We start from the raw sequence: 25,044 nt of genomic DNA on the forward strand, positions 1-25,044 counted from the left end.
ATGTTAATGCAAGTGTATCCTTACATTCTATGGATGTATCTATTATTTCTTCTGCTTACTGTATTTCTGTATTTTCCTAATGTTTCTTCTGCCATCTAAGCAATGACCACTCTAATGTCCTGTACACACGATACGATTTTCCGACAACAGATGTTGGATGTGAGCTTGTTGTTGGAAAGTCCGACCGTGTGTATGCTCCATAGAACATTTGTTGTCAGAATTTCCACCAACAAATGTTTGAGAGCATGTTCTCAAATTTTCCAACAACAAGACTTGTTGTTGGAAATTCCGAGCGTGTGTACACAATACCGACACACAAAAGTCCACGCATGCTCGGAATCAAGCAGAAGCTGTTTTAGAGTCTATGCAGCAGACAGAGTCAGAGAGTTAACAGGTAAGCTGTCCTACTCAAAAGATGGGCAGGGGTTACATACCCTGTTTCCCTGAATATAAGACCTAGCGTGATTGTCAGTGATGGCTGCAATATAAGCCCTTCCCCCAAAATAAGCCCTAGTTAAAGTCCTTGTAGGCCTTATTTTCGGGGGAAACCGGGTAGGGCTTATTTGGGGGGTATGGCTTATATTGCAGCCATCACTGACAATCACGCTAGGTCTTATTTTCGGGGAAACAGGGTAGTGGAAGGAGCAGCAGCAGTTCCATTGTAGCAATTAGCTCAACTTCCTCCAGAGACGTTAACTCTTCCTGGCCCAGCCTCGAGAGAATCCTGTCACCACACAGCAAGTATCACTCATAGACATCTGGATGATAGTGGGCCATCTGAGGATAACTCAGAAGAGCTCAGCCCTTGGACTTCAACGTCCTAGTTCAGCCCTATGTTCATGCTATAAAGCCAGCTATTGGCTGGGAGGAAGTCAACACTACATCTGAGAAGTCAAAGATGTACTTCCCATTTCTAAAGAAGCAGGTTTCTTTCTTTCAGCTCGGTTTCCACTAGTGAGACTTGTCATGCGACTTGGGACTGCAGCGTTGCATGACAGGTCATACCCCATGATTTCCAATGAGTACCATTCATATCTGTGTGATTTCAAGACTTTCAGGTCGCGGTAGTGGAAACATAGGCTTACTCTGATGGATGATGTCAGGGATATTGTTGAAGGAAAAAAATATATTTTTTTTTCTCTCAATTGCCTAGGAATAATGTATCCACTGTCAAAACAAGATTCTGCAATGCCAGACAGTCACCAGAGGTAGACATGGCAGGGGTTCGTATAACAAAGAATTTCATCTCACCAATCAAGGATTCAGCCTCGATTGAGGATCCTTTAGACAGACGAGTAGTCCCCAACTTAAAGGAACTTACCAAATGGTGGTTAGTCAGGGCTTTGAATGAATTATGGCTCTCAGAAGACTTCACCAGTGAGATGACAATGGATACAATTCGATACTTCGCAAGATCAGTGTCACTACTTGTGATAGCCATATGGGTGTTATCAGAACTACGAGCAGCTGACACCGTGTCAAAACAAAATTAGTATAAATACTGTTTTTTTTTTTAATGGTAAATCACTTTTTGAAGAAAGGTTACAGAAAGAAATTTCCCGCATCACAGGAGGAAGTCAGACTTGATTCCCCAGAACAGCAGAATTAGACGTACCCAGGGATTCAGGGATGCTTACTTGCATGCACCCATACTGCAACTGTTACAGAAGTGTCTGAGAGTTTCGGTCGACCAGGTCTGTCTACAATTCCAGAGTCTCCTCTTTGGACCATGTACTTCCCTCAGAGCCCTCACGAGGGCTCGGATCACTATCCAATCTTCTTTCTTCTGGGTCTCAGTTCTTATCACTAACAAGACCATATCCTCCTTTTATTAAAAGATCCAGCCCAGCTAGTGGAATACAGGTGGATGCTGTGGCCTACACTATCAAGATATGGTTGGATAGTAAATCATCAAACGAGTCATCTTTTCTCCAGTTTAGGCGCCTTAATCCAGGTCTGCAAAAGGGACGGCGTCCCTGCCATCTCAGAAAGTGTGGGCGATCATTCAGAAAGTAAGGAGAGTGAGGAACATGGTCCTACATAACAGCCTCGAGCTAACTCAGCTTAATAGGGATTTTTGTCTATTTGTATCCAGATGGTCCCATGGACACGTGGATACCTAAGGCACCTTTTATCTAGAATTCCTGAAGCAATGGAGCAAACTGTCTATCCTAGTTCATATATCAAACAAGTTTGATGCACAGGGATCTGCACTAGTGGACAAAGAGGGAGATGCCTGTAAAGCCCCGTCCATTAAGGCATGTCTTCTGGACCACAGTTACCACAGACACCAATGCAATAGGCTAGGAGGCACATTGCAACCAGATGTTGGTTGAATAGAGATGGGTGTTCAGTGCAGCAGACATCATCACAAATATCCTGGAAATACAGGCGGCTTATGTTGTTCAGCGGCAAGTGAATGTATCTCTGGCACACAGCGTTGGTGCCAAGATACATCTGACCACAGACACGTGATCTAGCAAACACGGGCAGGGAAGGTATATAACTTTTACTGCCCACTGGGTGAACCTTCTGACGGCCGTCAAGCATGTAACCCGTGTCACCCGTGTAGATTTGGTTTTACCGACACGGATTGCATGCAGGCTTGGCTCGACAGCATTTTCTCTCTCAGATCAAGGACAAATCATTTCTGTTTCAGATAGACAGTAGAGCTTGCAATGCCATACATACATCACCAAGGTGGAACCCACAACAGTTCCTTACTAAGGGGAATGGAAGCCATCTTAATTTGGGCAGAGAGGAATCTGAAGGACCTAAGAGTAGTCTAACAGCCCACATAAGCACAGATGCCAATTAGTGTTCCCTTTGGAAGAGACCTCTTTATTACTTTTCGTGGACAACCCAAAATGGGTTTTCTTTTACTTTCACTTTCAATGATAATGGTAAACAGAGCAAATAGAGAGGGTGAATACAAACTGTATGGCTGAAATCGCATTGCATTCACATCAAAATGGTGCAGGACCCTTTTTTGGTCTGCACTGGAATCAGATCGCATGAGTGTTCACACCTTTTCAAATTCGATTCCTGCGCCATTTGACAGTTCACACTGCAATCTGTGAACCAATCTGGGGATGTGGTTAACTTTATATTGACACCCGCAGTGGTTCACAGATCTCAGTGTGAACGACTGTGCTATTCAGGTTCAATGCGGGAACCCACACTGGATTTGCAGGGTTCTCGCATCGCACTAGTGTGAATTGGGCCTTAGTTACACTTTAACGTCATGCTGTACCCTAAAGGACTCTGCACACGATTGGATTTTCCGATGGGAAATGTTCGATGTCAGGCTGTTGGCAAAAAATCCGACCGTGTGTATGCTCCATTGCAGTGTTTCTCAACTCCAGTCCTCAAGGCGCCTCAACAGGTCGTGTTTTCAGGATTTCCCTCAGATGAAACGGCTGTGGTAATTACTAAGGCACTGAAACTGATCAAATCACCTGTGCAAAATAATGGAGAGTCTGAAAACATGACATGTTGGGTTGCCTTGAGGACTGGAGCTGAGAAACCCTGCTCCATCGGACAATTATCAGACTTTCTGTCAACAAATGTCTGCTTGGAATCAACCATGCTTGGAAGCAAGGATGAGCAAGAAGCAGTCGGTCTTGTACTTGTAAACTAGTGTTAGTAATGGAGAATTAACATTTGTGACGTGGCAAATTATGAAATCTTCAAATACAGCACACATTCTTTTCTTTTTTTAATGGGATAATAATGAAGCTGCTTTGCTGGTGATACTGATGGAGTTATTGCAAACAAATTTTTGAAAGGCTTTTTTTTTCTAGTTATATCAAGAATAATATTGTGCTTTTTTATTTTTATTTGGGCAAGTTACCACAACACCATTATCCTGTAGCTTTTAAGATCAAAGATACAACTATGTTGGTGTCCCTTGTTAATTTGACATTGTATTTTTTAAAATGTAACTGCCTACTCCCAAAATGTCATTTGAAGTAAAACATATACAGTGCCTTTCAAAAGTATTCACCCCCCTTGGCATTTTTCGTGTTTTGTTGCCTCACAACCTGGAATTAGCATGGATTGTTTGAGGATTTGCATCATTTCATTTACAGAACATGCCCACAACTTTGAAGATTTTTTTTTTATTGTGAAGCAAACAAAAAATAGGACAAAATAACTGAAAAAATCAGTGTGCATAACTATTCACCCCCTACAGTCATTACATTGTAGAGCCACCTTTCATGGCTATCACAGCTCCAAGTCGCTTTGGATAAGTCTCTATGAGCTTGCCACATCTTACCACTGGAATTTTTGCCCATTCCTCCCTGCAAAACTGCTTCAGCTCCTTCAAGTTGGATGGTTTGCACTTGTGAACTGCAATCTTTTAGTCTGACCACAGATTTTCTATTGGATTGAGGTCTAGGCTTTGACTAGGCCATTTCAACACATTTACATGTTTCCCCTTAAACCACTGTTGCTTTAGCAGTGTGTTTGGGGTCATTGTCCTGCTGGAAGGTGAACCTCCACCCTAGCCTCAAATCACACACAGAGTGGTACAGGTTTTGCTCAAGAATATCCCTGTATTTAGCACCATCCATCTTTCCCTCAACTATGACCAGTTTTCGAGTCCCGACTACTGAAAAACATGATGATGTTCTTTATGTGATGTGCTGGGTTTGTGCCAGACATAGCATTTTCTTTGATGGCCAAAAAGTTCAATTTTAGTCTCATCAGACCAGAGACCCTTCCTCCATACATTTTTGGAGTCTCCCACATGCCTTTTCACAAACTCAAAACGTGCCATTTTGTTTTTTTGCTGAAAGTAATGGCTTTCTTCTGGCCTCTCTGCCATAAAGCCCAACTCTATGGAGTGTACGGCTTATTGTCATCCTATGTATAGATACTCCAGTTTGCTGTGGAACTCTGCAGCTCTTCTAGGGTTACCTTAGGTCTCTGTGCTGACTCTCTGATTAATGTCCTCCTTGCCCGGTCCATGAGTTTTGGTGTGCGGTCATCTCTTGGCAGGTTTGCTGTTGTGCCATGTTCTTTCCATTTGTTTATGATAGATTTGATGGTGCTCCTAGGGATCATCAAAGATTTGGATAATTTTTTATAACCTAACCCTGACTTGTACTTCTCAGCAACATTTTTCCCTTACTTTTTTGGAGAGTTCCTTGGTCTTCATGGCAGTGTTTAGTTAGTGGTGCCTCTTGCTTGGGTGTTGCAGCCTCTGGGGCCTTTCAAAAAGGTGTGTATATGTAATGACAGATCATGTGACACTTAGATTGCACAAAGGTGGTCATCATTTTACTAATTATGTGACTTCTGAAAGTAATTGGTTGCACTGGAGCTTTTTATGGGCTTCATAATAAAGGGGGTGAATACATACGCACATGCCAATTATCAGTTTTTTTTATTTCTGAAAAATAGTTTTATGTATATATTTTTCTAATTTTACTTCACCAACATAGACTATTGTGTTCTGATCCATCATATATAATTCAGATTAAAAATACATTGAACTAAAGACTGTAATGTAACAAAATAGGTAAAAAGCTGAGGGGGGTGAATACTTTTGCAAGGGACTGTAGCCAAGTATTATTCTACACAATTTTTTTTATTGTGCATTAAAAAAAGAAAAGAAATAAAATTAGACAAAATTAGACATGCTATCTGTCAATAGAACTTAACCAAAAAGTACATTCTATGCATCCAAAACATAGAAAATATACCACATCAAATCATCAATCAACCAAAAAAATAATGTCAAAGTACTCCAAGGCCAATAATAAAATAACACATTATCTCCTCCGATTCCAGCTGACGAATGGCCGTTCAGAAACGAACTGAAAAGTGCGGACTAAAAAGTGTAAAATGAAAAGTGTGAATCAACACTCACTAAACTTCTACTAACACAAAATTAGCAGAAGGAGCCCAAAGGGTGGCACTAAAGAGCTGAAAAACAACTTAGTATGTCACTACGTACATAATTGTTGGCCAGCAATTGTGTGGCCGTGTGTATGCAAGACAAATTTGGGCCACCGCCCTTCGGACAAAATTCCACGGAAAGTCCGATCGTGTGTACGAGGCATTCGTGTTTTGCTCTAGTTATATGGGTGTTTTGCTATATTGTTGGAAAAAGATACATGTATTTTTTTTGATTACCTGTAATGCTTTAAAACTCTAAAAAATGCAAACATAAACATAAAAACGCAGCACATTTGCAGATGAAATTGTATTGTGCAAAAGCACCACTCTAATTTCTAGGCCACTGCATATTTAAAGCGGTAGTAAACCCGCACATTTTTTTTTTTTTTTAAACCTGCAAAGCAAAAGGCATAATGAGCTAGTATGCACCGCATACTAGCTCATTATGAAATACTTACCTTAGAACGAGGCCCCGACATCTGGCCCGATCCACGCCGAGGGAGCTGACATGCTCCCTCGACGTTTCTTCCGGGTATCGCGGCTCCGGCACTGTGAGTGGCCGGAGCCGCGATTTCGTCACTCCCGCGCATGCGCGCGGGAGATTTCAGTCCGGCCACTCGGCTGCTGCCGGATTTTGACGGCGAGAAACCCCTTGTGCGCATGCGCCGCTGCAGTCAGCGGCGCATACCGAGGGGAATATCTCCTAAACCGTACAGGTTTAGGAGATATTTTTTTTACCTACAGGTAAGCCTTATTATAGGCTTTCCTGTAGGTAAAAGTTAAAAATGTGGGTATACAACCACTTTAAAATGGTGCAGAAAACTTTTTCCTCCATGATTTTGGTGCAAACACAGCTCACAAGGCTGCAATAGTGTGAACCAAAGGTCGTAATCCCCTGTACAGTGGCACTCGGAGCTGACAGGGGAAAGGACAGTACTAAGAGCCAATCAAGTGTACTGCAAGCACATGTACTAAGATGCTGATAGGAGGAGTGAGCAGTATGGTCATTTGCTTGTCTGCAGCTTCTTCTTCCCTGTCCAGTCACACGGAGTTGACTACATTGTATTCCTTTATAGCAGCAGAAAGAAGTCAGGTCTCCAAGCTGTGTTGTTTGATAGGGTTGTGTAAATCTCAAGACTGGATAGGTGGAAATACAAATCCTTTGATTTAAAATATATATTCAGTCATTTGCTTGGTGTTCAGCTTTAAAGTCCAGCTCCATTTACAACAAAAAAAAAAAAACCCTTGCAATAGGACCCCCTTGTAATGCAAGAGTTAAATGCTTGTTAAGTCCAAGGGGTAGAACGAGAGGCTGCATTAATTACCTGGCTCCTGGATCCAGTGGGCTACCTGCTGTTCTTTCCTTCCTGGAGCCCCAGGCTGTAGGTCATGGGTGCTCAACCTGTGGCCCTCTAGCTGTTGCGGAACTACAAATCCCATGAGGTATTGCAAGGTTGAACAGTTACAATCATGACTCCCAAAGGCAGAGGAATGGGACTTGTAGTTCCGCAATAGCTGGGGGGCCACAGTTTGAGCACCCATGCTGTAGGTGCTCCATCAACATCATCATGTATAATGCAGGAGTTTCATATAGAATGCAGCAAATCAGACAGAGCCCACCTCATCCCCTGGCTGGAGAACATCCTGCATCATCTAGTTCTTACCTCCCAGACCTCACTGTCACTCTCATTCATTAGATTTCAGTTCTTTCAATCATAGATCCTTAGCAACTCATGTGGCTGTACCTGATGCATGCATATTGAGCCTGCCTAGGAACACCCACTGCTTTAGACTTCTTCTAGGTCTTCTTGCCTCACCCATTTAGTGACCACTAATGAAGTAACTCCTGTGCATGCATACTGGAGTTACATTATCCCAGATAATGGCTGCATACTCTGCATGTTACAGATGTAGGGAATAGGCCTGGGATGTACTCTGCACTTTACATTCACTGCAGTCAGTGTACAGATAACAAAAATTTTCTGGCAGGCAACTAAAAATGTTTGTTTACTGTGTTAAGTTCTGTAGACCCGAGGAGCCATGGTTGGTTATTGCTATATTATACACATTTGGGCTAACCACCAACTTTAATTTAAAATCTAAAACATCACATTATTTAACCACTTGCTTACTGGGCACTTAAACACCCTTCCTGCCCAGACCAATTTTCAGCTTTCGGTGCTCTCACAATTTGAATGACAATTACTCAGTCATGCAACACTGTACCCAAATTAATTTTTTGTCCTTTTTTTCCCACAAATAGAGCTTTCTTTTGGTGGTATTTGATCACCTCTGGGGTTTTTATTTTTTGCGCTATAAATGATAAAAGACCGAAAATTTTGAAAAAAAAACGCAGATTTCTTTGTTTCTGTGACAGAATTATGCAAATTATTAATTTTTCTTCATAAATTTTGGCCACAATTTATACTGCTACATATCTTTGGTAAAAATAACCCAAATTAGCGGATATTATTTGGTCTTTGTGAAAGTTAGAGAGTCTACAAGGTGTGGTGCGAATCGCACAAAATTGATCACATCTGATGTACTGGTGGCCTATCTCGCTTCTTGTGACCCGAACAAGTCAGGAAAGTACAAATACCCCCCAAATTACCCCTTTTTGGAAAGTAGACATTCCAAGGTATTTAGTAAGAGGAATGGTGAGCTTTTTGATGTTGTCATTTTTTTCCCACAATTCTTTGCAAAATTACGATTTTTCTTTTTTTTTTTTCTCCACAAAATTGTCATTGTAATAGGTTATTTCTCTCACGTGACATGTGTATACCACAAATGACACCCCCCAAAAAATTCTGCTACTCCTCCTGAGTATTACAATACCACATGTGTGGGACTTTTTCACAGCCTGGCCACATAGAGAGGCCCAACATGCAGGTAGCGCCATCATGTGTTCTAGGAACATAAATTAAACATCTAACTTGTTGACTATTTATTACACTTTTGAAGCACCAGGACAATGACACGTGACACTGATGACAGATGGCACTGATACGTGGCAATGATGACACTTATACGTGGCACTGATGACAGATGGCACTAATATGTGGCACTGATGACAGATGGCACTAATATGTGGCACTGATGACACGTGGCACTTATACGTGGCACTGATGACACGTGGCACTAATATGTGGCACTGAAGACACATGGCACTAATACGTGGCACTGATGACAGATGGCACTAATACGTGGCACTAATACGTGCCACCGATGACAGATGGCACTAATACATGGCACCGATGACGCGTGACACTGATGACAGATGGCACTGATAAGTGGCATTGATGACACGTGACACTGACAACAGATGGCACGTGACACTGACAGGTGGCACTGATGACAAATGGCACTGATACGTGGCACTGATGACAGATGGCACTAATATGTGGCACTGATGACAGATGGCACTAATACGTGGCACTGATGACATGTGGCACTGATGACAGATGGCAATTATACGTGGCACTGATGACAGATGGCACTGACGACAGGTGGCACTGACAACAGGTGGCACTGGGGTGGATGGCACTGGGGGCAGGTAGCACTGGGGTGGATGGCACTGGGGGCAGGTAGCACTGGGGTGGATGGCACTGGGGCGGATGGCACTGCTGGGGGGAGGATGGCACTTTTTATTTTATTTTTTAACTTTTTTTTTTTCTTTTACTAGAGGCAGAACGGCTGCCGCTGCAGCCGTTCATCTCTCCCCTCTCACACTGTCTGTGCAAGGAGGGAGAGCGGCGCTGAGAGATGATCTCATATGTTTACATATGAGATCATCTCCCATTGGACACGCCGATCACGCTGTAAACGGCCGCTGTGATTGGCCGTTTACAGCGATCTGTGTTTGCCTGTCCCCGGGGGACACGGCGAACACAGAACTTCCGCGATGCGCGCCCGCGGCGGCGCGCATTGCGGAAGTAAACATCAGGACGTCCAGGGACGACCACCCGGACGAACGCGCCTGCTCTACGGCCGTCATTCGGCTATAGGGCGGGCGCGAGGTGGTTAAACTCTTAATGCTCATTGGTAAATAAAAAAATTGTGACTACATCAGATATTGCAATTTGGTATGCATCAGATTATCAAACAATACATTCTATTTTCCTCCCAAATGCTTTTCACTTAATTATTTTTTTCATGCTCCTCATATAATAACAATAATAGATTAACCTAATTGAAAAAAGAAAGATTACTCAGCAAAGTTGTTATTAGTCCACAGCGGTAGCAATTAAAATAATTAATCGAACTTAAATATAGCTGGCAATCAGGATCAGGGCCAGAGGTGACTTTAGTACTTTTTAATTATTTGTTTAACAGTTTTTCACAAGGTATTAATGCAGAGCATTATATTTACTTCTTTCCCCACATTCGTATATAATGTCGCGGAGGTCTATGTCTCCTTTCAAAGCTGTATATAACGTGGGAGGTCTACATCTCTTGTCACAGCTGTATATATGTGTTGGAGGTGTACTCCTATATTTACCATTGTATATAATAGGGGGTTTCTACATCTGTATACACAGCTATACGTATATAATAGGGGGTCTACTTCTGAATTTGCAGCTGTATATAATATTGGGGGTATCCTTCTGTCTCCACAGCTGTATATAATGTGTGTGTGGGGGGGTCTACTTCTCTCTGCTTGGCAGTGTATATTGTGAGGGAAGAGGAGGTACGCAGGAGCGTACAATGGGAATATTTTTCCTTCAACAATAAAGTTTTAAACCACAATTAAACCACAATAAATGGATAATGAGGGTTATCACTTGACCAGGAACCACATTGACAGGTGTTTTTACTACAAGAATGAGGAGACCACAGATGACACAGTAGCATGAAACTGGCCAGCAGTAGGTCCATTTTAAATCAAAGTCTAGACCTAAATTTACCAGCTACAAAGAGAAAAGCCTGGAACTATAGTCAGTGGCGTAATGTAGGTTTTCAGTGTCGGGGCAAGGGAAGTCATTTGCACCCCCTAACATGTGGACTTTTAGCACTCCCTCTATCCCCAGCCCTCTTTCTTTTTTATTCCATTACTTCTTCTCACCCCTTTTCGCTTTTTCTCTCCCTCCCTTTCTAGCATTTATTCTCTCTTTTCCCCCTTTTCTCTCCCCTTCTTTTCTTCTCCTCATTTTTTCTCTTTTTGTTCCTTTTTCCTTTTTTATTCTCTCTCTCCTCTGTTTCACTTTCCTTTCTCTATCACTCACTTGTTCTATTTCTATTTCTTTATCTGTCTTTTTCTTTGTTTCTCTTTTCTTCTCCCTCTCTCCCATGTATTCTATCTTTTTTTTCTCTCTCACACTTTATCCCTATTCCTTTGTGCTCTCTCTTTCTTTTCCCCTCTCTATCTAATTGTTTTCCCTTTTATCTCTCTCTTTCACTATTTCTTGTTTTTTTCCATCCCTCCATCTAGCTTTCCCCTTTCTCACTGTCTATCCATCTTTTTTGTTTTTTCTATCTCCTCTTCTTTCTCTCCTTTTTTCTGTGTAATTGTGTGTGTGCCAGCATTTGTTTGTGTGTGTATGTACAGTATGTGTGTGTTCAGTGTGTATGTGTGTGTGTGTGTCTGCAAAGTATATGTGTGTGTTTGCAGTGTATGTGCCCAGTGTGTGTGTTCATAGTATGTGTGTGTGTGTGTGCATAGTATGTGTGTGCGCACAGTATGTGTGTGTGAATGCACAGTATTTGTGTGTATGTGTGTGTGTGCGCATGTGTGTGTACAGTATATGTGCATGCACAATGTATGGGTACAGTGCGTGTGTGTGCACAGTATATGTGTGTGTGTGGGCAGTGTGTGTGTGTGCGCATGTGTGTGTGTGTTCATGCACAGTATGTGTATAAGTATGTGTAGCACTGACCCCCGAAGGATCGGCTGAATTTTTCTGGACTTACCGATTACCTCTACCAGCTCGTCACTCGTTATTCTTGTCTAGGGGTTCCCAGAGTTGATGACCCAGTAACTGTAGAGACCGACACTTGAGTTCCTTTTTAGGATTTTTATTTTGCATAACACAGTTGAACAAACTCAGTCTCTTTGTTGGGAATAGAGGGTATAAGGATAAAGTTTAGCTCAGGTGCTTGGAACTGCTAACTTCAATAAAAGTCTCTCTGTATACAATCCAGGGAATAGCCATTCGCAACTGGATTCTTTAACTGTTGGATAAATCCTTGACCTTGAATCTAGCAGCCAACAAGTAATTCTAGCCTTGCAAAGTCTCTCACACAGACGTAACCGGAAGGATAGAGGTAGGAACTTTTCTTACTGTACCAGAATCTTGCAGCTGGTCTGGCGATACCTTAAGAAATGTGGATTCAATTAATGTCCATGGCAGCTCAGCTTTCAGGCTCTTACCAAACAGCCAACCTCGTGCATGACCCTCTAACTGAAGAGTCTTCCCCTGGTTGCATGTAGAGTTGCTGGCCCTCTCCAAACCCGAGACGGCACTGGAACACCTTAGAACCCTCCTTCCAGTTACTGCGCCTTGAACTAGCCAGTTCTGAGGCTTGGAAAAAGATGCATCCACACCCCAGGTCAGGAGGACCAGGACCATGGAGTCAGCAACAACTTCTGGACCGGAACTCAGAACCACGTGACTTCAGCATCTTAAGTACCCTCTCCCGGAATACACAGCGAGACAGCATGCCCACTGATTGGCTCAGAGAAGAGATTGGTACCCAATGCGTCAAACCAGACTGCGTTCAAATACCTCTCAATGGTGCAAACCCCACCTATGACCAGGCAGAACCTCAATACAGACCAGCCAAACTGATGCCAAAGCATAATTTAGAACAATTAACCCCAAAACTCAACTACAGTTGAGGGAAAAAACAAAATTTACAGACATAGCGCATACTCATCAGGAGTACCGGCGCTACACACAGTGTGTGTGCACAGTATGTGTGTGTGTGTCCACAGTATATGTGTGTGTGTGCACAGTATATGTGTGTGTTTGTGCACAGTATATGTGCACAATATATGTGTACAGTGTGTGTGCACAGTATATGTGTGTCTGTACAGAATGTGTGTGTGTGCACAGTATATATGTGTGTGTGTGTGCACAGTATGTGTGTCCACAGTGTATGTACAGTGTGTTTGTGTGCACAGAGTGTGTGTGTAAGTATGTGCTTATAAACTGTTTGTAATTATGTTCAGCTAGTCTTGTGATCCAAGAACTCCAACCAGGCAGCATAACTAGATCCCAGACCTCCAGAGTGAAAGAACATCATCCAGCCTACTAACTGGTCAATAACGAAGCAGCATCATAACAATGAGCTCATCCATGTGCTCCTCCCCTACCCTGAGAATCTCCATAGTCCATAGACTAACAGCAAAGAGCAAAGCAATAAAATCACTCTAGACTCAAATGCTGCCACCTTCCTTCTCCTAGTCCTCCAAGTCCTGCTATGCAGGAGATTAGGGGGGAGGCATATAAAAGAATTAAAGTTTTTATAACATTTGGAGGTGTTTTAATTAATCTGTTTCTGGCTTAATTTTTGTTTTGTATGTACATGGAGTTAGGGCTTTTGTAGTACTCACCACCCAAAGTAAATGCTGTATTATAACAGGCTGTCCTGCCTTTCATAGTGGTGACCTATCCTGAAACTATGCCCAACAACACACTAACCCACCACTGGCAACAATCCACTTCCCTTGGCCTTCCGGGCCAGCAAACACATTACTCACAGACTGCTTTTTTTGTCTCTCATCTGCTATGAGGCCTCTTCCAGACACTACCACAATGATGAGGAGATTCGGAGCAGAGGATACACAGCGTGCCAGTGGAGAGGGGGCCAGACAGCTAGGCGGGACTCCAGGGGCAAGTTGCACCGACCACAATTTTCACTCACAGGCCAGCCCTGCGGCCGTACATGATCGTATCAGGCAATCACAGGGTGGCGGTCAGAGCACAGTGACAGTGGAGAACACCAGAGCGTAAATTAAGGAAAGATGGAGTGACTTTGTGGATGGTGGGCACGGGGTTGGGGTGAATGTAGTGAATGGCTGGTGTTATAGTGAAAGCCACTTCAGAAATCCTTTACATGTTGCCCCATATTTACAATAATTGTGCACCACAGGATTGCAACATGTATCCATCCATGGATTTGAACTATTCTCCAGACTGGGAACATATTCCAGCAATACGCTTCACTGGTTTCACTCCCCCCCCCCATGAATGCAGCTTCAGTGACTGTCCATTACCTCCCTCTCCCCTCATCTCCTTCTCCATCCACTTTCCATCTCCACCTCCAGTGGCTCGAGCCCCCAGGGACCTCTGTACAAGTGATTAAGCCACCAGGTGCAGTGTGCCACTTGCTAACCAAAGCCTGCCACCAGATGCAGTGCAACATGCCACCAATAGCCTTCCACCAGATGCAGTGTGCCACATTCTACCCATAGCCTGCCACCAGATGCAGTGTGCCACATTCCACCCATAGCCTGCTGCCAGATGCAGTGTTACTTGCCGCCCATAGCCTGTCATCAGATGCAGTGTGCCACTTGTCACCCATAGCCTGCCACCAGATGCAGTGTACCACTTGCCACCCGTAGCCTGCCACCAGATGCAGTGTACCACTTGCCACCCATAGCCGGCCACCAGATGCAGTGTACCACTTGCCACCCGTAGCCTGCCACCAGATGCAGTGTACCACTTGCCACCCATAGCCGGCCACCAGATGCAGTGTGCCACTTGCCACCCATAGCCCGCCACCAGATGCAGTGTGTCACTTTCCACCCATAGCCTGCCACCAGATGCAGTGTCACTTGCCACCCATAGTGTCAGGAAAGGTTTCACCTGCTGGTGGCGTGCTCCCAGATCTTTAGGCTGCAGTTTTCTCTTGGCATTTAGGAGCTGACATCATGCTCTGCAATCAGGCATCAAACTCATCTCTCCCTGCAGTCAGTGCCTCACAATGTTTCTTCTGTATGCTGCCGGAGAAGATACAGGGAGGAGGGGGGTGGAACTAAGCACTAGGCGCGGAGGAGGAGGAAGCTAAATCCTCCTCCGCTGTGAATGTTGGGCCCTCTGCATCTTTCCTCCTCATGACGTCACTGGTTGCTAGATGTTAGGCAGGCTGTGGCTAGCAACCAGTTTGGGCTGTGAGCCAGAGGCCAGTGGTGAACGATGTAAAGCGAGTATCCGCCGGCTAGAAGCCCAGCACAGGCTGACAGTGAGTGACAGCGGCTATACGAGGGCCATTTTAGGGGGCATCAGATCCTAGGCAGTCCGGAAACATGTGGTCACCCTAGATGTGCCCCCCCCTAGATGTTTCCCCCAGGGCCACTTCCCTCTCTGCCCCCCCACGCTATGCCACTGGCTATACAGTATATTCTCAGGTTGTCATCATAGTAAGACACAGAAAAATACTTTATGAACAGCGAAGATAAGTAAAATCCAACATTAGAAGAAAACAGCATTACATCAGGCAACAAATGGCCTCAGGTTAAAGTGGTTGTTAAGCCACTACAATATAACCATACAATCACTTCTGTAAAATAACATTGTGTTTCCCAGTGTTATATAAAGAAGATGCCGATTTCTACCTTATATCAGTGTCTCCCAGGGCTCATGTGACTCCTCTGCTCTCTCCTCTCCCTGGCTGACAGCTATAGCGGGAGGGGCTGGGAACTCCCGCTGACATCAGCCATTGAGGAGAGAGAGCCGAGGAGTCACAGGAGTGCTGGAAGACGCTCTGATATAAGGTAGAAATCGGCATCTTTTTTATATAACAGACACTGGGACACATAATGTTATTTTACAGAGGGGATTATATGGTTATACTGTAGTTATAATAGCAACAGGAGGGGAGGGCTGGGAGTGGGCGGAGATGACAGGCAGGGAGGAAAGGACAGGGGAGAGCAGATAGGAGAGTTGAATGATAAACTGTGGTCAGTTTACAGGGCAGAGTGTTCAGAATCAGGCAGGATCAGCCAGGTATTTTAGGTGATAGCACAAGCACTGCTCATGCTTTAAGGGAACAGGATCTTTTTTTTGTTTAGGGTAACAAACGCTTTAATATCCAAAAGTTAAATGTACTATCCATCATCATCAAGAAATAAAACAAATAGGCGTTGTCCTAAGCACAAATGGGTCCGAGAGTAAACATTTCCTATTGGTAACGATGAATACAGCTATGTATGATGGAGGGCAGGAACAAAGGCATGCTACATGGGAACAGAGGGGGGGGGGGGGGTAAGAATATAATGGGTACAAGACAGTTTAAATTATTTAATTAGGGATAATAGGCCTAACTGGTGTATGCCTAACTTCTACTTTAACTGTAGGGATTGGGGGGATGGTGAATGTGAGTGTTATTTTGTGGTTTTAGGTGCACCCTGATCTTGCTCTTTTATATACATGCAAATTATGCAGTGCCGCGCTTTGAACAAAAAACAGCTCCAAGAAGAAATACCCCATCAACTTAAAATTAAAACATAAAAAAGCCAAAAGGATTAAAAACACCAAAATGCCACCACTGAAACAAAAGGCAAGTGATTCATGCTGTCATTAACTACAGTAGGGGTGAGGTTTGGGTTCTCCCAGGCGAATCTGCACAACAGACACCTGAATTTGAAATCTCAAACTGGTTGGATTTGCCTTGAACTCATGGTGGTGGCGAACCTGAAGCTCATCCCTAATCAGATTTTTTTGTAGAGTTAAGAACTTTTACTTTCAGCTATCTCCCACTCCCTTTTTTCACCTACCCAATATTGACTTAAAATACATAGAGGCTTAGGACATTTCCTATTAAGTCATGGTACATGATTGTCTTAAGACAGTTAAGTGTGTAGACATTTCCTATTAAGTCATGGTACATGATTGTCTTAAGACAGTTAAGTGTGTAGACATTTTTTATGTTTTGTTGAAAATTGCATTACCTATTTCCTAGGCTAAGCACAAGATTCACAAATTAAATAAAACAAAAAAACGATGGACAATGATTTCCATGGGCAGCCTCTAATGTCACTATCAATATCAGTCAGCACAAGTGCATAGTGCTTGGTGTTTAACAGTTGCACTGAAAGTGTGTCTTTGCCATGTAACATTTCCCTTTGGTGTTATATACAGTACATGACACAGTGATCCCTGGAGTTACGTAACCTTAATGAGAGTACTTAGATTCTGGCTATCTGGTTTTCAGTATATAGCAATTTTTTAAATTTTGCCCTTGACTTTTTAAAATAATTGATGGAAGCATATTTCTGAAATTCACATTTCTGTGAAATATCTAACATAAATAGTCACCAAAAAAGGATATACAGTAACACTTTATAAACACATGCTGTGACACTCTTATCTTGGAAAACAGTAAGCTATGCCTTCAATAATACTAACTAATTAATTGCATTTTTCTCCTAGGATGTCTGATGAAATTCTGAGTATTAACACAAAGTCTAGTAGTTATAGTTCTTTTCTGTTGAATTCGCAAATATGAAATGAAAATCTATTTGTAGTGAAAGTATTCAGCCAAACAAAGTCTAACGTAGTTTGAGTGAGGAAAAGAAAGGTCTATTTTTATATCATGGTAATACATTGCTTAATTATAATATATAACATATTTCCAGGAATCACACAGATGGGGAACAAAGTCAAGATAACGACAATGAAAATACAAGGCATGGGCATGGATCTACCAATGATGGATCTGTCCAAGAGGTCCACCATTGCTTCCTAAAGAAGTCACCAAACTGCGTGCGAGACCGTCTGTCTACATCTACATGCAGTCAGCCACCAGCAGTGAGCAGGTCCAATGGACAGTTGACTCCCCATGTAAGCGATGCACATCAACATTCAAAATGTTGTCATTGCAATCACCAAGAGCGCAAGTTAAGTTACACAGTACCAGAACTGTCTAGTCATGAAGAAAGACGAAAATTGTGTTCTCATCACTCCAGTGTGAATGCTTCAACCAGCACCTCACATGATACTGCAGGATGTATATGGAAGCAGTGGTCTACTACCCAGATGACGACGGGGCATCCAATGCAGCATCATGTAGTGACTGTAAGGTAATTGCCATTTAAAATTTTAATTGCACTTTCGGTCTAATAAAGTATGCCCATGCATTATCATCCTCAATTTATCTATTGTGAATACTTTTTAAAGCGGTATTAAACCCAAAAGCAAACATACATTTTATTGCAGCTTACCAATCCTCAGATGTGAGAGTTGCATTCCTGTTTTTTTTTTCCTGCAAAATGTATCAGTTAAGAGTGTTGAGACAAACCATTTAGCACTGACAGGGGTGCTTACAATGATCGACCTTTATTTATTCATGTAAAACCTTTATCACAAAAGAAAAAAAAAAATTTGCTGTAGCTTCTTGTGTAACAGCAGTGTGAGCTGGAGTTTGGCTTCAATTTGTTAGCTTTTTTAAATGCTGCTGTCTGCTGTGGCCCCTGTACTCATTCATCCAGAGTAGGGGCACTGTATTATAGAAGGTGTGTTACTGGCCAGATCACTAGGTGAAAACAGTGTGAAAGAAAACAAATGCAGCCACCACATCTAATGTAATATATTACATAGTTACATAGTAGGTGAGGTTGAAAAAAGACACAAGTCCATCAAGTCCAACCTATGTGTGTGATTATATGTCAATATTACATTGTATATCCCTGTATGTTGTGGTTGTTCAGGTGCTTATCTAATAGTTTTTTTAAATTATCGATGCTCCGCACTGAAACCATTACCTGTGGAAGGGAATTCCACATCCTTACCACTCTTACAGTAAAGAACCCTCTACGCAGTTTAAGGTTAAACCACTTTTCTTCTAATTTTAGCGAATGGCTACGTGTCTTATTAAATTCCCTTTCATGGAAAAGTTTTATCCCAATTGTGAGATCACCAGTACAGTATTTGTACATTGAAATCATATCCCCTCTCAAGCGTCTCTTCTCCAGAGAGAATAAGTTCAGTGCTAGTATCCTTTCCTCATAACTGAGATCCTCCAGTCGCTTTAATTAGTTTTGTTGCCCTTCTCTGAACTCTCTCCAGTTCTAGCACATCCTTCCTGAGGACTGGTGCCCAGAACTGGACGGCATACTCCAGGTGCTGCCGGACCAGAGTCTCGTTGAGCGAGAGAATTATCGTTTTATCTCTGGAGTTGATCCCCTTTTTAATGCATGCCAATATTTTGTTTGCCTTGCTTGCAGCAGCTTGATGAATGAATGAAATACTTGCATAGCGCACAATGCGAACTGATTCACCTCAAGGCGCTTGGTATTGCATGACATTGCTGAGCCTATCATCTACTAGGGCCCCTAGGTCCTTTTCCATCCTAGATTCCCCCAGAGGTTCCCCCACTAGTGAATAGATTGCATTTATATTTTTGCCACCCAAATGAATTAGTCTACATTTTTCTACATTAAACCTCATTTGCCATATAGTTGCCCACCCCATTAATTTGTTCAGATCTACTTGCAAGGTTTCTACACCCTGCAGAGAAGTTATTGCCCTGTTTAGCTTATTATTGTCTGCAAATACAGAGATTATCATCCCCTCCAGGAGCTTGCATACTATTGATGTTAGGCTAACTGGTCTGTAATTCCCAGGGATGTATCTTGGCCCTTTTCTAAATATGGGTGCTACATTTTTGGTTTTGGGTTTAATATCGCTTTAATCCCCTTATATGCAGGGGTGATTGAAAACCTTCTTAATATGGACCAACTGCTTAGCATACCACAATGATATTCATACTTCTTTTTAGTACATATTAAGCCCCATACACACTATGAGTTTTTCTGCTGAGGTTTTCCTTCAGATTTACCAAAACCATATAATATGAGGTCATACCTTAGGAGTTTCAATTTGTATGCAATCAGGCAGGCCCTTGCACTACATGGTTTTGGTAAACCTGAAGGAAAAAATCAGCAGAAAATCTGAGTGTATGGGGCCTTAGACTTTGTTTTATTGATTGTTTTAATATTCTGAATTTATTTTTATTACAAGCATGAACATAGTTTTTAAAAAGAACAGTATTAACTTTTTAAATGCATACCATTTCAAAATGTATTATTAATAATATTTCAAATAATTTTCATGCAATATTTTCTTCGATTTGTTCTGATTACATTGACACCAAATATAATGATAATGCTAGTATATGGTTATAAAAGAAATTGTGTTATCTTTTAGACTTTCAAGGTGTTAAACTTTCTATTTACCATGTTCTGAGTGAAATGGTTTAAACATCCTAGTAAAATCATCTTATCTAGAAAAATAGATATCATAAAATATTTTGCAAGTAGTGTATTGCGAAATTGGTATCCATTTTTGTTTTTTAAACAAACTTTACTAGACATTTTTCAATGAGCACCCCATAGGAATGCTTTACCTGCTGTTTCTACAGCTCATTGACCCTAAATATATTTGGGCTTCCAAGCTACAACATTCAGTGGTTGGTTGTTTGACACCATATTTGTAATGGAAATTAACCCCCTTAAAAATACACTTTAGGCTGGGTTCACTTATGCAAATTGAATGCGGGATATTGTGACCGACTCTATATGAAGGCGGTTCACACATCTCTGGGGCGGCCGTGGAGCCTATTGCACAGGAGTCCTGTGCATCCTTGGCTCCATTTCAGGTCTGAATTCAGGCAAAAATTCGGGCCTGATTCATCCTTGAAATGGAGAACAGGGATGCACCGGACCACTGCTGTGAGCTGCATCCATTTTAAGTATGAACCCAGTCTTAAGGGGTACTGTGCAATAGTGGTCTTTATCTGTTTCTTTCAAGATTTATTAGAGATGATAAAAAATAAATATTTTACCCTTTTTTACTGAAAGTCCACATAGGTTGGTCTTGATGGACTTGTGTCTTTTATCAACCTCACCTACTATGTAATAAAGATGACACGGTGTGACAGTGAGTGCAACATAATTAACTAGAGGATGAACTTATAAAAAGAACATGGTGGGTCTCAGTATTATGCAAGCCATTGGAAGATAAGTAGATATCCTAGGTTGCGTTTACGTAAGCATTAGAAAGAGATGTGTGAACACATACTGTAAATGGTATTGAAATGTGTTTTTGGCCCATTTTTATGCATTTGGGAGACATTTGTTAAGCACTGTCAAAAGCTTTCAGAATGCATTGGTAAGCAGTTCTTTTTGGAGGAAACTTCATTAAAACATCTCTGAATGTATGGCAAGTGTCCTAGTTGTATTTGGCATGCTTTTCAGTGCATTTTTTCAACCTTGCCTGTATCACTGAATGGAATTACAAGAAAAGCAACACAAATGCATTCTGAATTCTATGTGTGTACTGGGCTGTTAATTTTTTGTTACAGAACAGGCATTGTCTGTACAATGCCATTAAGTATATTTAGTAATGTAAAGGAAATGATACGCCTTATGCATAAGTAAATGAGACCTTACTCTCCATTATTTTTTAGATACAGTATCTACATGTTCACAGGCTACAGCCATTGTAATTGGAATACAGAATATTCTGATCACAAATATATAATTGTATCACAATTTTGACCTTCATGCTAATCTTCTTCTCTGCCAAGGAGAGGGAAGATGAATCATTGCTGCAGAGGGAAACTTTATTACTGCAACTAAGTAATATACTGTATTTTCCCTTTAGTCACCATTGGCTAATCATGGTCATCACATGGTCAAAAATGCCTGGTCCCACAGACATCGAGTGTAAAGTGTGATTGAAAACTTTGTTTCAGAGTTATCATGATTGGCTAATTGTGATGATCACGTGACTTGCAATCACGTGCAGAGTAGTTCCTGATCTCTTGTATATTATCCAGAGCTACTGCTCTGCCAACACAAGGAACTTGCTTACAGAATATTAACTTGAAACCCAACAACCTACAGAAGATGCTATTATATGTCATGAGACCCTCCAACATTTTCATGGTATACTCATGAGTTGTTTTAGGATTACTATTTGTTTTTTGTTTGTTTTTTTATTGTTTAATTTATTGACTGCAATACAGAGCATAACTGTGTCATATGTATAGAGAGAAAGCCTCAAACATCTACATGGGCAATTTCTTCTTTATGTATGCTGATTGATAAAATGAGGAAAATATACATGCAAGATTGTTTTTCTGTCTTAAATGTTTATCAGTTGTAATGTTTGTAATTTGTGTGATAATGCTTCTTGGTAATATGCCTAATTGTATCTTGCATAGCTCTCTCAATTCTTTCTATCTCCTCACTAATATCAGGCATGATTCATATTAATTTCTGTTTATTTATTTTGCAAGACACGATAAAGCATTTAGGATGCCAAAAAGGTATGTACAGAATGTCAGTCCTTCATCTGTAGATATACAATTAGACAAAGACCTACATATCTCAAAGTTAGAACAGCAACAGTTGCAAATTATAAACGGTGGCAATAAAAGTCCAAAAATTACAAGCAATCAGAATGATTCTCAAAGTTGTATTTAGAATTTTAGTTGCCCTTGGCACATGTAGCTGTTCATTCCTTTTTTGTACAAGCCTTACCTCATATGTCCTCAAATGTATGATTACTTCTACAAAAATAAAAAGCAGCTATGATTGTTAATGTATTTTCTATATTCTGTACTGCAGAGGCTCTTAATTAGGAACCTTTTAGAGAAACAGAGAACAATGGGTGTTTCATGAGTGTCTTGTGACTCCTCTCTGATGTCTCCACCCCTGCAATTAAATTTGATTAACACTTGTGTCCAGACTAAATGTGATTGTTTAGCAATCTAACCATATGAGCAGTTTTTGTAATGGTTTCCCACGTGACCTGGAGGTCGTCAGATGACAGGATCAGTCAGATTTGGCCCCATGTATTATGTATGGCCTAGTCTGCACAAGTGCTTATAGTTGGTATGTTAATATGAACACTGACCATACTGTTACTGTGATTTGCTTACAGTTACTCTCAGATGATAACTGACTGGCCTCTGCCTATCCTGGCCATTTGTTTGCTTCTTATGCTGGTGTGCACTCTGGCAGGACTACTGGTTGGACAAATGCCAGACTTTTCAGAGCCTTTGATGGTGAGCCTTCTCTAGCTGAAATTATATTGTCAACTAAGAAAAATAATATCTTCAAAGTGACAGAACATAGATTATCATTATTGTCAAGATAAAACAGAACAGTGTGATCTCCACTTAGAGGTAACTCCAGTCAACTAGTGAAACTGCATTTGATGTCTTGAAAGTCTTAGCGCTGTATTAAAATCTAAATATCCAATCAGCCTATATTTAATGTACTGTATATACAGTATATTTTTTCAGCCCATCTATAATATAGATACAGGAGTGAAGCATCTGTCTCAGGGCGGACTGACCATTCGGGCACTCGGGCACTGCCCGAGAGCCCCATCCCACTAATGGGCCCCATCAGGGTTGGTGGCCTCAATAAAACCAGGGACTGGATGTAAAAATTGTTGTTTAAAAAAAAAATGATTATAGCTGCCCCTCCTCTCCAGTACCTTTTCAGTGTGTGTATGTGTATTCTGTGTGTGTATACTGTGTGTGTATATTGTGTCTGTGTATGTATACTGTATATGTGTGTGTGTATACTGTGTGGCCCTATGATCTATTGCCTGGGGGCCCATAATCTCCTATTGCCTGGGGGCCCCATAATCTCCTATTGCCCAGGGGCCCTATTATCTTCTCCTATTGCCCGGGGGCCCATGAATTGTCAGTTCACCCCTGATCTACCTCCAATAAACAACAAAGTGACTAAATAGGTTGGGTTAAGAACACCTAGCCAGAATGGCCACATAACTCAAGAAAAGGTAGAACACCAGGTGTGGAACAACAATGCCATAGGTTGAACCGGTTAGGCTTGCTTACCTGGATCACTATGGCAAATATTGTGGTGGGTTTCTGAACATGCTTTCACCTTTTTTCTTTGATGAGGTAGTTTTATGAACTACAGCTATGCCTTGTGTCTTAGACAACAATGCCTTTTTTAAGCACTTTCAGAAGCTGATTTATTCACTTACTGAGCATGCAGCTTCTTTAACTTTTAATCCTTGTCTATAGTCCAGTTTAAGCTGGTGGCATGATCACCTGGGTTTCCTCTTTTAGGGTGGCTCCTTTTTCTTGCAGGATCCTATACAGCCACGCTTGCATGCCAGGAGTAGAGTTGTGTCACAGTGTGCTTACACTGTGTGCATTAATAGAAACACACAGCCCTATAATCTAGGAAGGCAAGGCACTCCCCTGCTCTTCCCTCGTCCTCACCCATACCTTCTACAAGCTGACAGCCTGACTCAGGACTGCACTGTCCACTATCACTTCTATTTTTTCAGGACTGGATGTTCAGGACTTATTCACACCAGAACGCGGTGTGGAAAACCGCATTCTGTGCTCATTTCCCAAACAAAATCAAAATGCACTGCAGTTTGCAATCTGCAGTGGGTGTCAATGTTATCTTAAAGTGGAGGTCCACCCTAAAGTGGACCTTCCGCTCATTGGAATCCTCCCCCCCTCCGGCGCCACAATTAGCACCTTTCAGGGGGGAGGGGGGTGCAGGTACCTGTACAGTACAGGTATCTGCACCCACTTCCGGCGTAGATTCTGCAGAAGGTGCGCCCCTTTCCGCAGAATCTACGCCCTTTTTTCGAAAGTCCCCGCTGCCTGCTGGGAAACACACGGATCCCAGAGACAGCTGGGACCATCCTTATTGCGCAGCGCATGCGCAGTAGGGACCCGGGAAATGAAGCCGAAAGGCTCCACTTCCTGATTCCCATACCCAAGATGGCGGCGGCAGCACCCGAGAGACGATCGAGAGATCGCCTTCGGGTGCCGACATCGCGGGCGCGCTGGGCGGGTAAGTGTCACTATTTTAAAAGTCAGCAGCTACAGTATTTGTAGCTGCTGGCTTTAAAAAAAAAAAACGGCGGACTCCCGCTTTAAAGACACCCCAAATTCAGGTTGCAAACACAGTGCGGATGCCTGCACCGGATCGCATGGTACAGTAGTACCATGTAGTCTGGTTGTTTTGCATTTTCTAAAGTAGTGCATGCTCAACTTTTGGTGTGGTCTGGCATGATTTTAGCTCATTAATATGAATAGGCTGAAATCATACTGCACCTCAAGGAAGCAGCTCAGACAGAGTAGAAGCCAGCAGCACTGACAGATAATGTACAGGAGAATGTTTATTTTATT

At 42.1% G+C, this 25,044-nt stretch overlaps 1 protein-coding gene across 2 annotated transcripts in view; it reads left to right on the forward strand.

Annotated features, from left to right (window-relative positions):
• Positions 1–25,044, forward strand: part of DISP2 (dispatched RND transporter family member 2) — a 145,904-nt gene that overhangs the window by 19,359 nt on the left and 101,501 nt on the right. Inside the window, exons 2-4 of one of the 2 annotated variants that reach the window (XM_077464878.1) lie at positions 17,486–17,929; positions 22,150–22,179; positions 22,797–22,920. In XM_077464878.1, coding sequence (XP_077321004.1) covers positions 17,486–17,929; positions 22,150–22,179; positions 22,797–22,920 — 598 coding nt within the window. The remainder of the gene's footprint in view (positions 1–17,485; positions 17,930–22,149; positions 22,180–22,796; positions 22,921–25,044) is intronic. The other variant, XM_077464879.1, reaches the window with a different exon arrangement.

Source organism: Lithobates pipiens, unplaced genomic scaffold, assembly GCF_037356315.1.
Source record: "Lithobates pipiens isolate NorthernLeopardFrog02 unplaced genomic scaffold, aLitPip1_a1.2 Scaffold_30, whole genome shotgun sequence".
NCBI lineage: Eukaryota > Metazoa > Chordata > Amphibia > Anura > Ranidae > Lithobates > Lithobates pipiens.